Below are 16036 nucleotides of genomic sequence, written 5' to 3'. Positions count from 1 at the left end.
CATAGCATGCTGCAGTCTTGCTAGCTTCAAAAAAACTGAAATGCTAACTAGAGCAAAGTATTGTGGGGCTTGAAGCTCAGACTGCAACATGGGAGGCTTCCTGTTCTGGTTGCTGCTGCTGGGCTCTGGGTTCTTGGGTGTGGGCTCTTTTCTGCATGCATGGTGGTAGAAAGAATGGGAGGCGGGTAGATGCCCATTTTGGTTTTCTGTTTGATGCTGTTTGTTTTTTCCCCCTGTGTATTTTTCACTGCACTTCTTCAGCAAACAGGCTAAGCTAAGGTAATAATGTATTGTATTATTAGGTTAAATAGATTATTAGCTAAGGTAATTATGCATTGTGCTTATGATATCTTATGCTACACTAAACTCTTATCTCTTTATCTCAGCCCTGAGTTTTGTGTTTTACTTTTCCTGTCAGCCTTGTGTTGGGGGAGCAGGCAGGCTAGCCCTTGTGCTAAACCATTACAAGGATAAACCCCTCCAGTGCCTAGGAGTTAATCATTGCAGCTGTGTCTGCTGTATGTAACACAGCCTACCCGAACCTCTGGAATAACAACCAATTGAGCCATACTGTAATAAACAACATGAAGATTGATAAATACAACACTAGATGAGGTGCTGGGAGGTGGGTAAAAACCTACCTTCACAGTTCTTGGAAGTTGAATTGTATGTGTACCCTTCTGCACATGCACATTCATATTTTCCTAGGGTGTTTTTGCAGATGGCTGTCCCACAGATGTTTGGATGTAACACACATTCATTTATATCTAGAAATATAAAGAAGTTATTAAAAACAAGTCATTCTTTCCCATCCTTTTTTTCCTAACTTTATCCAAAACTGAGTTGAGGCTTGCAAACTGGCTTGCTCATGACAGGTCTGCCATGCTTTCATAGCAGACTAAAGCTAAAGCTATAAAAACTTCCAGGCCCTCAGTGAAAAACAAGTTTTCTGCCTTCCTACTCATCTCATTCTCTCTTGTGTTTTCTGGCAACAGGAAAAGGTACATATGTCCAAGAAGGAAGATAGAGAAACACTCTGCAGATTTCCTATAAACTAAATGAAACTGCATAATAATATCCTGCCTTGGAAAAAGACATCCAGAAAGACAAGAGATAATCATATTAGGCTTTCTTACACGTTACAATCAACTCACGTCACAATCATGTTTTAATTGACTATGCTAACAGGTATCCGACTCCCTCACCGTCTCTCCATCCCTTAAACCATTTTAGTGTCTATCTTCTGTGTTGCTTCCAAGTTTTCAATGTCATTTTTAAAATGAAGATGTGACAACTGGATGCAGCATATAGCATCAATCTTGCTAAATGTCTTGTAGACACAAAAATATTGATCTCTGGTAGTACTTCAAGTCCCACTTGGACGTGCAGGAATCATTTTAGTTTTCTCTGTGGTTTTGTACTATGTTGTAGAAATGGTGCTGTACAAGGGAACAGATTCTGCCACTGGCTTGACAGGACTCTCAAAACATTTTATAAGTCAAAGATGTCCTGAATTCAGCCTTCTTTTTTACAGTTACTGTATGTACTCAAAATTTCTAGATGTATAATTTTGTAGTTGAATGTAATCATAGAATGGTAGGGGTTGAAAGAGACCTCTGGAGATCAAGTCCAACTGCCCTGCCAAAGCAGGATCACTTAGGACAGGCCACACAGAAGTGTGTCCAGGTGGATTTTGAGTCTCCAGAGGAGACTCCACCACCTCTGTGGGTAGCCTGTTCCAGTGCTCTGACATCCTCACAGTAAAGAAGTTTCCCCTCATGTTGAGATGGACCTTCCTGTGCCCCAGTTTGTGTCTGCTGCCCCTTCTCTTATCACAGGGCACCACTGAAAAGAGACTGGTCCCTTCTTCTTGACACACAGCCTTCACAAATATTTGTACACATTAATTTATTTGACATGATCCAAAACCATTGTCATACTTTGGCAATATGACATTAAACAAAGAATGAGGCTGTATTTTTCCTAACTATGCAGTAAGAATTTCTGGCTGGAATGGAATGACGCACATAGGTCACGGCCAATAATGAGACACAAGTGCACATGGAGAAAAATTACGCTGGGTGAATAAAAGACAAAATCTTTCTCTCTGGTAAGAGCATTTTCAGATTCATTACTAGTTTGTTTTCCAATGAGCTTCAAACTCCAAGAAGAGCAGCGTCACTCACTAGGAGCGATTCAGCCGAAACCAGTGTTTATGAGATGAGATTTCCCTGGCAACAGTGTTAGCTAGTCAACCAACTTTAGATTCTAGTTTAAGCATCCTTAAAGGGTGTGTGAAACTGGTTACAGAGCTCTACAGAGCTACAGTAATGAAGCAGAACATAATCTATACCCTTTTGGGGGTTTTGTTGGGTTTTCTTTTCTTTTCTTTTTTTTTGGTTTCAATCATCAGTTCTGGCTCACTATATGGTCACACAAATGCTTGCACTGGTGCAGGGCTGCAGGTAGAATGAGTAGCCAAGCTGAAGTAGGACTGAATTTTTCAGAGGCTTCTACTGGGTTAAACTCTTTCCTCTCTGGAGCGTACTTCCATTGAACGATGTTCTCCTTAAGTCTCACTTCCTACCTCCACACTCCCGTTTATCTGGATGCATGAAGTAACCATCCTCACACAAACAACGGTAGCTTCCGGGTAAATTGGAACAGCGTTGGCTACAGCCTCCATTTAAGTCTTCACATTCATTTATATCTAGAAAGAAAACAAAAATCTCTGCTGAGGGGAAGGCACTGACAACTGTGTGGAGGTTGGTATACTCAAAGACTTGATGCTACTCAATAACAGTAGAACTACAATTGTGTTTGAGAGAATTAAGATCTTAATGAGATTAGAGATTGTACCTTCTTCGCATTTCTCTCCTCGCCATCCTGGTTTACAGATACACGTGTATTTGGCCTGTCCATCTATGCAATCCTTATAGCCATCTTTATGGCATGGCAGAGGACTACACTGGTTTGAAATTCCTGTGGGATGGAAAACATTGGAAAAAGACTTGTTATTTAGGGTTATTTTTCTTCAAGGATCACTTTAGTCTTCCTTCTTCTCTTGCCATAGGTATCTTTAGAAACAGGAAAGGGCTTGAAGCATAGTATCAAGTACCCATGCAATCGTCTTGCTACTGTTAGCAAGAATTTGCAAGTGACTGGGAAAACACAAAGCCACCAGCACTTTTTCTTTACAGTATCACAGTACATTACAGGTCGGAAGGGACTTCCAGAGACCATCAGGCCCAATCCCCCTGCCAAAGCACTATCTTTGTTAGACAGAAAATGGCCAGAAAACAAATGATCCACTAAGATGTGTTAATCCCTGCAAAATGTGACCAAACAGACTTGATACCATTTTCATCACATTTTAAGGACATACTTCACTTTGTAAAGAACAGTGCTCTGCCCCATCATATTACCACAAGTTTTACTAGAAGAATACCAAGAATTTAAGGCTACAGATTTCAGTTTCTCTGGTCAAGAAGTGTCGCATTTAAGGAGAAACTAATGCTTCAGGCTGCCTTGGCTGTCCAGATCCTGTGGGTAGATTAGAAAAATCAGTGCCTAATGCTATCACCTTTTACATGGATTAACCTCAATGACAAACAAGTTTGTTTCATAAGGAGTGACTGAAGACACTTTGTACATGCTAGCAAGATCCCAGAAAGCAAGGCTCAAATACACAGATTGGAGCGGAGTACACAGAATAACTGCCTTTTCTTTTCTCTAACCAAAATACATAACTTTTCCCACCAGTTTCGTAATCTTACATCATCATACCACATAAGAAATCATTCTAGTGAATATTCTCCTGAATATGCTGGCAGCTTTTTTGATTACTTTTCTGCAGGCCTCCAAACATTACAAATACATTGTTTCTACAGTACAGCTACACTCTTGTGAAGTTCTGGAAGGCCACTCTGAGGCATGCTTTTCAAAAAGGAGTACCCTAACAGATAGCAGAATGAAAAAAGAAAACATTTTGTGATGTTCAGGTTTTAAAAAGTAGAATGAAAGGCTAATGATCCTGAAAACTGGAGCTTGCTGTACATATGGCCCCACTGGATTTTGTAAATGTTTCTTACTTCCCTCAAAAGAACAAAAGAACTAAGCCCCACAGAATTACCACTTTAGCCTTTTGTGACTAAGAAAGCTTAACAAAACCTGTGTTAGTGTACATGTCAATTAAATCTTATTCCTAATTAAATTCTGCTGCAAGTAAATCCAAAAGCCCAGAGGCTGGCCAAGCTCTGAAATCATATAGCACCTCTAGAATAGGTACAGCATGTCATGTAATGTTGATAGTTCAGGCAACAGGACTCACTCCAGTTGCAAATGAAGTCTGGCAGAAGAAATAAAATGAATGCAGTTTATGTATAGATCCTTTACAGCAGTTTCCAAACATAAGTTCCAGAACTTTCTAACTTTTTGTATGTTTTTAAAAATTATTTACTGCCTTTGTAGGTCCATGAACAAGTGTGTGAACCAGGGTAGGCAAGCAGGGAACAGCCTGACTGCAAATGTTTCTGAGAAAAAGGCAGTGATGGCTTGTGAGGTTCCGAAATGAGAGAAGATGGTTGGCATTGGGTTGGCATTGTGAAATGTGAGCAGATGGAAGGTGGCTGGGTAGATAAAAATGCAGGGACTCTAAAGTGTTTTCAAATGCAAGTTGGTATGAAAATTTATGGGATACAGATGTTTAGGGACTTACAGGTGAAGCATAGACACCTGCTTGACTTAGAAAAGTATGAATAAGGGGCTTCTGAAAATTTTCCTTTTCCCTCCTGGATGGGGATTAAGAAAAATATGTGTACAGGTTTTTGCAATTGTCTGTCCAGAAACATGTGTCTTTAAAACACATCTTGTGTTCTGCAACATGTCATATGGACAGATCTGAAAACAAGGACATTATTTTCCGGTTTTGGTTTGCACTGTTGTTTTTATTGCTTGGGGCTTTTTTCAGCTAGTTCAAACTATACTGCACTATGATGAACTCATTCTTGTTACCTCTCAGTAGGCAAATCAGATTTTTCATTCTGAAAAAAATCAGAAAGAGGACTTTCAAAACCATTTTCAGTACTACAAAATCTTTGTCTCAGTGAAAATGGATTTAAAAAAAAGTTGTATGGTTTTAATGTGAATTTTGAATTCCACTTTCTCAGCAGGAGCTGCACGCCAGAACTGTGCATACATTTCATTGAATGTTGGAAGTTCTGAAAATGCTTGACATTTTTAGCCATGCTACTCTATTTCTTGAACATAACTTGAACTTATAACTTGAACGTTGAAGATTTCACCTCAACATGAGGAGAAACTTCTTTACAGTGAGGGTGACAGAGCTCTGGAACAGGCTGCTCAGGGAGGTTGTGGAGTCTCCTCTGGAGACTTTCCAAACCCACCTGGATGCATCTTTGTGTGGACTACCCCAAGTGATCCTGCTTTGGCAGTGGGGTTGGACCTGATGATCTCTTGAGGTCCCTTCCAACCTCTAATATACTGAGATACTGTGATATCGTGATTTCTCCTTTGCCCTGGTGCCTGACCAATAGTAATAGTTTATTTAATTTAATTTAATTTAATTTTATAATGTGAACTCAAATGAAGAAATACAAAGGCTACCAAGCAAGCCAGCTGTTTTCACCGGGTGACACAGAAACTCGGAACGTTCACACAGCTCTGAGAAATCTTTTCCTCTCAACCTCCAATCAGAGAGCGAGAAAGAGCAGTACAAGTGGGACTACACTTTATTATGTGACAGGAGCTACACTGGCCAATAGACCTGGAAAATATGTTCATCCACCACCATGTGCAGTGCAACTGTTATGCATTTTTGTGCCTTTCATTGCTTTCAATGCCGAAACAGTGTGAGGTGGTTAACAGCTGGAAGCTTCTTTGATGTAACACAGCTGTAAAGATGGAAGACTTTCGGAGAGCACTGGTGACAAGTAGGGAATATGTCACACAATTCTTCCTGTGAATTTACTAAAAAAACACAATTCACACTGGACTTAAATGTATAGGTATAAAAAATGAAGTGTTTGACCAGCATCACAACTTTTATGCTTTGGGACCTTCTTGTGTCTGGAGCAACCACTATGATTTCCAGCAAGTTTCTTTTTTTTTTCCCCTTCAACCAGTAATGTTACCTACTTTATGATGGGTTATGGTATAACCATGGGCTAAAAAGTGGTAGAAAAGAGAATCAACCAAATGGTCTCTTCCCTTACCTTACAGAACCGGACCTGACAGACGTAGAGCCAGGCGTACAAATTAAAGATATGGTTAAGCACGGAGCAAGTACTAGGGAGCATTAAGTGGATTGGTGTAGGACACTTCTATCTTTGTGGAAGATTCTGCCTTCCATTTTAAAGTCCGTGCTGTTTCTTTTCCAGCACGCTTTATAAAGTTAAAAACAATAACATACAAAGCTTGCTCTGAAAATTCTGCATCTTGCCTAGTATTTTGTCAAATTCTGTATCAGACTATTGACTTAGCCTGACTTAAATAGATTCGTCTCTTTTTCTGCCAACTTGAACTGCTTTCTAGCCATGTACACACATGCTCTTAGATCTGAGTGAATTAGGTAAAGTATTTAACAGCAGCACTTACCATTGACACAAGCCCTTAGATCAGCTGGAGAATCTGGAGTAACTGCAGTTACCCTGAAAATCCCTGCTCGATGGGCAGCAAGGCAACCTGCAATTGCAAACATGCACATAATCTGCTTATGATACAAACACTTGTTTAAACTGAAATTACATCATCTTATGCATGGCATCTTCAAAGTGTCTGTTCTCACAGCTCTAATTAGAAAACTTGTCCACGCATATTAAGATCAGCTGATTGCAGACCAATCTTCCAGCTGCCTCTGCTAGGATCGAAGCACACAGTGCACAGTGCACAGTGCACTTGCAGCCTGGAAAGCCAATCAGATCCTGGGCTGCATCAGGAGAAGTCTGGCCAGCAGGTCAAGGGAGGTGATTCTCCCCCTCTACTCTGCTCTGGTGAGACCCCACCTGGAGTACTGCCTCCAGTTCTGGAGCCCCTATTACAAGAGGGATATGGAGGTGCTGGAAGGGGTCCAGAGAAGGGCCATGAAGATGAGCAGAGGGCTGGAGCACCTCTGCTATGAGGACAGACTGAAGGAGTTGGGGCTGTTCAGTCTGGAGAAGAGAAGGCTCCGAGGTGACCTCATTGTGGCCTTCCAGTATCGGAAGGGGGCCTACAGGAAGGCTGGGGAGGGACTTCTCAGGATCTCAGGTAGTGATAGAACTAGGGGGAATGGAATGAAGCTGGAGGTGGGGAGATTCAGGCTGGATGTGAGGAGGAAGTTCTTCCCCATGAGAGTGGTGAAGCCCTGGAATGGGTTGTCCAGGGAGGTGGTTGGGGCCCCGTCCCTGGAGGTGTTTAAGCCCAGGCTGGACGAGGCTCTGGCCAGGCTGATCTAGTGTGGGGTGTCCCTGCCCATGGCAGGGGGGTTGGAACTAGATGATCTTTGTGGTCCCTTCCAACCCTGACTGATACTATGATACTATGATACTATGACACAGAGCTGCCTAGGATCTACTATGCATTATAATCAGCATGGAGCTCATACAAGCATTATGGGCAGGATAACTGAACTAGTATTAACCAAGTAAGAAGACTAATGAATTATACACCAGAACTGGTCAAGTTTTTTGTACTTACTTAAATATTTGGGATAAAAATATTCCTGCAGAAAGAAACCAAAAATAATGAGTAAGAAAAAATAAGATAGATAGAATTACAGAAAAACATAGCACTGAATACACTGTAAAATGTACTGTAATACTTTGTAATATAAGTACAAAAGAAGTAAAGTCATTTTGACTCACAGAGTACAGACCAACTTTCCTACATTGCCATTATTTGGGCTAAGACAGGAGAATATTTAGTACACAAAAGACTCAGTGATTAAGATCCTGGACTGAATTGGACACTTTCAAATTGAAGGTAATGAAAATGAATTATGTGTTGAAATTACTTTGAAAATTGTCTTTTCTTGTCCCTTTACACCTTAAAATAAACAAAAGCCCCTGGAATATGTTGAACATCTCACATGCAATTCGTTTCACATAAAGTGAGAAGTGTCAAAAAAACCTGATTATTGATTACTGGAAATATGTAAACTTATCAATCATTATATCCAACTACATACAATATTATAAAAGACAAACCAAGGAACTCACACAGTCTGCATAACAATACATTTTAACCATATAGATTTTGTAATGAACCTTTTGTAGTACAAAGCTGAATAAAATAGAGCTAATACTAAACAGTGTGCAGTGAGAATGAACTGAGGGGTTCTACCCAGAAGGAAAAAAAGCCTGCAGTAACAGGTCTAATCTGTGCTTAAAGGGCTGCACTGCCATGCATGCATCCTCTGTAAAATCTTAATTGAAGCCAATGGTGTTTCCCCACATGGAATGCTGGCAGGCAACTGTGGTCTGAAACTGGTGATCCCCACTGGAAATTAATATCTACTCTACTATTCTCTTTGCTTACACAATCTTCATTACTAATTGTGAAGGTTCTACACACAGAGCAATTCTGAACCAATTCCTGGTCTGCATGCTGGGGCTCTTTTAACTTTGTATTATGGGTACTTCTAGCTTTCTCTCTGCAAAGAACTACTATCTACCTTGTAGATACTCATTGGATACTTACAGTTTCAGGATTATTTTCAAAGATTTCCCTGGCTTCTTCTTTATTGCATAACTCTTCAATGCACTCTCTTTCTAGATTTCCCTTCTTACTTTCTTCCATAAAAGAATTTGCTCGACGTTTCCTCACCAGGAACTGAGAGGCATACTGGTGAGACAAAACTTTGCAGAAACAGAAGAGCTCTGCTGTTATTTATTTTTAAACAGCTTTTAGAAAGTTTAAGCACTGAACAAATATGAGAATCCAATACAAACATTGGAATGAAATGCTTAGTTCAGGGTTGCTGTTTGCTATCACTTCAGAAAACGTGGGCAAGAAACCCTAGGGATTCTGCTTTCTACCTGTGGGGGAGCCGTCTGACACAGGAAGCCCCGAGTGACCAGACAAAAACCCAAACCAAAACCTGAAAACTGTAAAGACAAAGTTAAAGGTGGGAATGATATGCTGAGAAATATCAAGGCAGACAATTTACAAACACATTCACATTGTGCCAAGAAAAATCCAATCCTGGCTTTCGTATTTCCGATCCATCAGGCTAGGAGCCGTTACTTCACGCTCACATACATTCATGTAGCAGTTGTACTGGTCTTTACAGAAATGATTAACAAGTACCTCAGGTAAAAAAATTGTACTAAAATTTCACTCTGAAGTGCTGCATCTTTGGATAATCAATGACCTGAAGATACTTTTCTGTTATAGCACCTTAAATGTATTTGATGTTAAGTTGTAACTTTAAATGGCTCTATTTGCTTTCATTCAGGTAAATCTACCTTTTTGGTAAAGCAATAGCTTAGATTTCCCCTACATAAAGTGCACAGATAGATTCTCCCATCATCAAGGAGTACCAGATCATCTCGACAAGCTGGACACCTGCAAATCCAAGGGCCCTGATGAGATGCACCCTTAAGTGCTGAGAGAACTGGCTATGGATATTGGTGAGCCACATTCCAGCATTTTTGAGAGGTCATGGAAAACAGAGGAGGTGACTGAGGAATGCAGGAAAGCCAATGTCACTCCATTAGGCAGGAAGGAGGACCCAGGAAACTACAGGCCAGTCCACCTCACCTCCATCCCTGGAAAGGTGATGGAACAGCTCATTCTGGATGCTGTCTCTAAGCATATGGAGGAAAGGAAGGTTATCAGGAGTGGTCATCATGGATTCACCAACAGGAAGTCATGCTTGATTAATCTGATAGCCTTCTATGATGACATGACTGGCTGTGTAGATGAGGGAAGAGCAGTGGATGTTGTCTACCTTGACTTCAGCAAGACTTCTGACACTGTCTCCTATAACATCCTTGTAAGTAAGCTTAGGAAGTGTGGGCTAGATGAGTGGACAGTGAGGTAGATTCAGAACTGGCTGAATGACAGAGCACAAAGGGTTGTAATTAGTGGTGCAGTCTAGTTGGAGGCCTGTAGCTAGCAGAGTTCCCCGGGATCAGTACTGTGTCCAGTCTTGTTCAACATAGTTGTCAGTAACCTGGATGAATGGAGACTGTACCCTCAGCAAGTCTGCTGATGATACAAAACTAGGAAGAGCATCTGACATAGCAGAAGGCTGTACTGCCTTTCAGTGAAAGCTGGACAGGCTGGAGAGCTGGGCAGAGGTGAACCTCATGAAATTCAACAAGTGTGTCAAGTCCTCCACCTGGGGAGGAATAACTTCACACATCTGTACAGGTTAGGGGTTGACTTGCTGGAAAGCAGCTCTGCAGTGGAGGACCTGGGAGTCCTGGTGGTTGACCATGAACCATCAATGTGCCTTTGTGGTCAAGAAGGCCAATGGTATCCTGGGGTACAATACAAAGCGTGTGGCCAGCAGGTCGAGGAGATGCTTCTGCCCCTCTACTCTGCCCTAGTGAGGCCACATCTGGAGTATTGTGTCCCATTCTGGGGCCCCCAGTTCAAGAGAAATAGGGACCTACTGGAGAGAGACCAACAAAGGGCCAAGAAAGGTAGTTAGGGCACTGAAACATCTCACTTACAAGGAGACATTGAGAGACCTGGGGCTCTTTTAGCCTGGAGAAGACTAAGAAGGGATCTTACTAATGCTTATAAACATCTAAAGGGTGGAAGTAGTGACAGGACAAGGGGCAACAGGCACAAATTAGGACACAGAAGTTTTACTTTAACATAAGGGAAAATGTCTTTGAGAGTGTTGGAGCACTGGAACATGCTACCCAGAAAGGTTCTAGAGTCTCCTTCTCTGGAGAGTTTCAAAACCCATCTAGATGCATTTCTGTGTCACCTGATCTAGGTGAACATCAGGAAAATTTAGCAAGATGGGTTGGACGAGATGAGCTCCAGATGTCCCTTCCAGCCTCTATTGTTCTGTGATTACGTGCCTTTCCCTACTAAAATCCTGTTAAAAGCAGGCAGCAGTCTTGTATTTGACTAATCATTTCTTCTTATATACATCTTGATGGTGGCCTTATGAGAGAATGGAAAGAATACTGTAAGGTCTGAAGACTGATTCCTAAGGAAGGTCCTTGGAGAAAGAAAAGCATGATCTTAACTTTTGGGCCTTCAGTTCCTCTTTTACAGTTTTACACTTTCACAGACTTCTATGGTATGCTGTAAGTACATCTCAAGGGCTCTTGACAATGTATTTCCAGATCTGGATTTGGATTTTCTGGTTGTTACACATCCTTCATGTATATAGCCATTAGGAGGAGCGATGAATTGGAAATTACTAACTGCCGATCTCCTAGACTTTTTCTCTCAGTCCACAAGGCCACCACTAACAAGTTGTCTGCTGGAAGACTGGCAAAAACCACAGCAAGATGAAAGGGCAAGGGCCTAATGAGAGCTCTTCGTGGCCCTAGCAACACTGGAAAACATACTCAGGAAAAAAAAATTACCAACTGTTGCTGGAAGTGTCATTTTAATTAACCTGGGCTTGTGATTACACTAAAGCAGAGTAAAAAGAAGGATGTAGAAAGTCCATCTGTCCTGAGGCAAAAAAGGGACATCCAAAGAGCAAAATTGTACAGCACCTGCTGAGTTTGTTTACATTGGATATTTCCACCAGTGCAAGTATGTTCACATAGCTTCGGGGCAGAGGCTCTGCAGTGTACAGGAGACTTACTCACAGCTGACTTTAAGCACTCCTGGCTTGACCGCTAGCTACATCACTTTCATTCAGCTTTTCATCAAATAAAGCACAAGAAAATTTGAAGTGTGTGCAATGTCCTTGAGAACATTACACCAAAATGTTTTCTATTCAGTGGGGTAATGGAAACAGGTCTTTTCCTCCATGTCACAGTAGCTCAGCCTTATCCTAAGTTGATTTCCTATGATGTTTTAATTTGAATAAAACATATGTCAATGCAGTTTCCCTTTTTTCAGGGCAAACGTTTCAGCTCCCATGCACAGAATTGGTAGTGTATTTATTAAATTGGTTTTTTCCTTACAAAGACAATAACAGCAATTTTGTTTAAAAAAAAATAAATTAAAATCCTTAATACAGCTGCCAGTTTGACTACTGGAAACTTCATCCCATTTCTGACCCTGCCCAACTAATTAATAAACTCTCTGTGCTTGAACGGGTTATCACTGAAGCCTCATGGAATACAAGAGCCTCATCATTTCAACAGGTGTACAGACACTGTGCAGTACTTATTTATCAAGTACCTGTTCAGAAGTAATGCTACTGATAAAAAAGAGTGGGAGAGGATGAGACTCAGTGGCTCCTTATAGCTGTTTTGTAGTGCAGATTCAAGTATAAGCCTTACGGTTATGAAAAAGCCCTGAGTATTTTGAGGTGGTTATCTAACACCCCAGTTGAGGAAAGCAGTTGTAGCCTAGGACTCTTGCCCATAAATTCAGAACACCAAATAAACAGAATAAAAAGGACATGTTTTACCACTGTATAAAATGTCATCATCTTGCTTGTACAGCTATTATGTTGCAATCAGTTCCATAATTTCAGTGACTAGTCTCCCAAAATGCTCTGACATTAAGCTTTATGCAGCCAACAAAATAAAGACAATATACTGCTAATGTCTGCCTGTTCCTTCTTATCTGAAACACATCCCTCACTAGATGTTGGGCCAAATGAAGCCCCACTAAGATTAGCAGAAAGGCAACGATCCTTTATGATTATTGAATGGTACAAGCTGCACTGTTAAGCAGCTTTCTTGCTTTCCTTTTTCCCCATTCCAGAAATCTCTGGCACTGCTCAGAGCCAGAAGCAGAAAATGGACTACATGGACCACAGACGATTCGCATGTGTAGGTCAACTTTGGATTTCCCATTATTCATAAAAGAGAAAACTGACAAGGTATGCAGTGGGGAAGAGAGAACAAACTGAAAATGTGATGGAAACAGCAGAAATGAGCATTACAAAACATTTCTTACTAGGTTTATTTCTTGGACTTGTTAAAAAACGTTATAATAAGAACTTTCATTCTTCTGTACTGTTCCCTTCATGGTTAGAATCCCTAGCATTTAAGCAGAAGTCTGAATAGTAAACATTAGGTTCTTCTTGTACCTGTTTAATCATTAGTGAAACAGGTCAGAAACAGGCTTACTTTGAACCTGTAATTCTGTTTGTTCTGAATATACAGTCTTATTTTACTACTAAGCTCAAAGAATTTCATATCAAAGACATAAGCATAACATTAGGTTTCTTTTTGTCTGTATGTGACAGCAAGCGAAGGCACACTTTGCCTTGAGCTGCAGAGCTGTATTTCGGCCGCGACCAGCTTCAGAACCGCGACGAGCCGCAAGTCAAAACTCTGCTGTCCTAACAGTAACCGCTGGCTTCGAGGAAACAGCCAAGCCCCTCAGGATCAAGGCACTCCACCAACGCGGTGGTTCAGTAGCTTCTTTGCAAGAAAGGAGGGCACGATACAGCGGTCCGCACAGGGAGGATCGCCCCTCACCTCAGTACCAAAGCAGCCTCTTGCGGCACCCACTCCCCAGATCCACGGGCGACAGCCCGACTTAGGCAGCTTGCCGCGCGACCACTGGTAGCCGGCCCCAGCCGCCAGCGGCGCTAGTGGACGTGCGGCCGGGAGCGCGATGAGCGTCAAGGGCCATCGCCGCGTCCCGGCCCTACACGCCTGTCGCCACCCCGCTCCCCGCGCCTTGCCTCACTCACAGGTCGCGGCCTCCGTAAGGGCGATGGCCACTGCCAGGCCTGCCAGCAGCGGGAAGTACCGTCTGCCCCACGGCCTCATCGCTACCGGGGGGCGGCCGAGACTGGACACAGCACCGTCACTGCGCGACAGCTCTTCTGCGTGGCGGCCGGATCGGCGGCGGCAGGCGAGCCTCTGAAGGCAGGAGGGAGGGGCAGAGAGACGGGGTGTGGAGGCTGGGCCGGGTCCGGCCAGCGTTGCCCTGCGGGAGCGTCAGCAGGGCGCCGGGGTCAGCGCCTCACAGACGCGAGTCGTTCGCATCTGACCCAGGGCCAGGCCGCGCCAAGGGCCAGCCACGGGCCGCGGCGGCTGCGGCAGCCGGGCACGGGGGAGCGTGCGGACATTGTCCCCGCGCACCGCGTACAGCGAGCCAGAGAGTGCAAACCATGGCGGGCGTCACAGCAGCAAGAGCGGTACAAAGCAGCGCTACAAACCACGGACAGGTATCACTGCCCTGGGGCACGCGAGCCGCTGTTTACTTTTGGGGAGGGGAACCAGGGGCCAGCGCTCTGTCCTCGCTCTTTCAAACCTAATTGGTTGATCCTCCACCAGCACGAAGGATGGCGCCTGCTCCTATTGGCTGGCTCCGGGCCCGCCCTCTCGCGCTTCTTCTGAGCACTGGTGTAGCTTGTCCTCACGCTCCGTCTCTGCCAACAATTTTGTCCCTTTCCGCCTTTCGTTAGGGGTAACTAGGGGTTACTGGCCCGCCTACGCGTCCCCACTGCCTCGGCGGTCTGGGTTTCGGCCAATGAACGGCTTCACGTTAGCCGAGTGCTGGACACGTGACTCACGAGCTGCCGTTTCGGGTGCCGCCGCCTCCTTCTGCTCCCCGCCTGTGGTCGCGGCCTCCTGTTGCCTGGGGCAACGCCAGTCCCGCTGGCCTCCGCCGCGGCGGGGACGGGCAGTGCGGCGCGAAACACCCGTGGGCGCGGGCGGGCAACGAGGGCCCGTTAGCGCTCAGACTGCGTGGCCTCATCGCCTCGCGCCATTGCTGAGCGACCGGTAAGGGCGGGGGCAGGGGCCGCGCAGTTGCTGGTGTGAGGCAGTTGTACGATTTGTCCCCGGCCCGGTCCTGCCCTGCCCTGCCCGGCCCTGCCAGTGCCTGATTTACCAGAAGCGCCATGTGCGGCGGGGTGCCGGTGGTGCCGCGGTAGAGAGGAGAGGAGAGCCTGGCAGCTCGGATCAGACCCGAAGCTGTCGTGCTTCGTGGTACGGCAAGGTGTCGTCTTCTGCTCGCTGCGGTGGAGGGTCGCTCTGCCAGGCTCGGGCCCAGCTTCTTGCAGCTCGCCTCCGGTCTCGCCATATAAATAAAACGTGTTGGTATGTGTCTGTATTGAGACACGCAGATTGTGTTTGGCAAGTCTGCGTCTAAGTCTTTGAGCAACCGAGCATAGATTTTTCTCTGAAATGTTTTGTTTATAAAACAGAGAAAGTACCCCTACAGTGGAAGTGTACAGAGTACAAAGGAACCGAAATTTGGATTTTAGGGCTGCTTCTTTTAATATAAGGAGGGTAGGAATGTGAGTGGAAAATGCAGGAACTCACTTGAACTGCGAGTTTTCTAGTAACTTCTTTACAGAACAATTAGTGGTCGTAGAACTATTTCTCCTGTGTACTTTTATTGCTTCAGTCTTTCCAGATGCTACAGTTCTCACTTGAACTTCTTTCTGCACCTGTTAAGCACACTGCAATTTCGGCAGGGACGGTGATGTTCAGGTTTTTGTAGAATATGCTGCCCTCGCTGCTCGATCACTGTTCATTGCTGTTCATAACCTAACACAATATAGTGTGTTCTTAAAATTCAGACAAGTCAGACAAAAAACATCACAGTAGGAAGTTAAACTTTGTGAGGAGGGTGAGCTTTAAATGATTTGTTTAGTTGTTTTAGATAAACTGAAAGCTTGATATGACTGAAAAAGTTCTCTATCATAGCAGAAGCTTAATGTAGAGTGACAGTGAAATGTGCAAAAGGTGCTTGTATTGTACTGTTACATGGAAGGATATAAACTTACTCATCAGATAATTTTGGATGTTGAATTTGCAAATGCCCAGTACTTTGTATCATATAACATAGGAGCTGCTAAGTAGCTCTTGAGTGTTAGGAGTTAATGTGGTTATCTGTAATATTTTTCTTTGTAGTACATTTTTGCTTTTGTGTAAAAGTGGAATCTTTTGAAATCCTTAGTCCTTGGACCTGCTGC

At 43.6% G+C, this 16036-nt stretch overlaps 2 protein-coding genes across 8 annotated transcripts in view; one reads left to right on the top strand and one right to left on the bottom strand.

Moving 5' to 3' along the window:
• Positions 1 to 14563, bottom strand: part of PROS1 (protein S) — a 34582-nt gene extending 20019 nt beyond the window's left edge. The window contains exons 1-7 of the mRNA XM_068155273.1: positions 13799 to 14563; positions 8698 to 8855; positions 7696 to 7720; positions 6616 to 6702; positions 2860 to 2982; positions 2588 to 2710; positions 642 to 767 (exon numbers count right to left, since the gene is read on the bottom strand). Coding sequence (XP_068011374.1) covers positions 642 to 767; positions 2588 to 2710; positions 2860 to 2982; positions 6616 to 6702; positions 7696 to 7720; positions 8698 to 8855; positions 13799 to 13877 — 721 coding nt within the window. The 5' untranslated portion in view covers positions 13878 to 14563. The remainder of the gene's footprint in view (positions 1 to 641; positions 768 to 2587; positions 2711 to 2859; positions 2983 to 6615; positions 6703 to 7695; positions 7721 to 8697; positions 8856 to 13798) is intronic.
• Positions 14237 to 16036, top strand: part of ARL13B (ADP ribosylation factor like GTPase 13B) — a 54362-nt gene continuing 52562 nt past the window's right edge. For 4 of the 7 annotated variants that reach the window (XM_068155278.1, XM_068155274.1, XM_068155277.1 and 1 more), the window contains exon 1: positions 15076 to 15155. The gene's annotated coding sequence lies outside the window, so the exon portion shown is untranslated. Of the gene's footprint in view, positions 14279 to 14648; positions 14838 to 15075; positions 15156 to 16036 lie in introns of those variants that run through there. The other 3 variants (XM_068155276.1, XM_068155275.1, XM_068155279.1) reach the window with 3 other exon arrangements.

Source organism: Melanerpes formicivorus, unplaced genomic scaffold, assembly GCF_026170545.1.
Source record: "Melanerpes formicivorus ecotype bairdi unplaced genomic scaffold, bMelFor1.0.p_v2 SCAF_30, whole genome shotgun sequence".
Lineage (NCBI taxonomy): Eukaryota > Metazoa > Chordata > Aves > Piciformes > Picidae > Melanerpes > Melanerpes formicivorus.
Note: the sequence above shows the minus strand (reverse complement) of the source record. Positions and strands in the feature narration are given on the sequence as shown.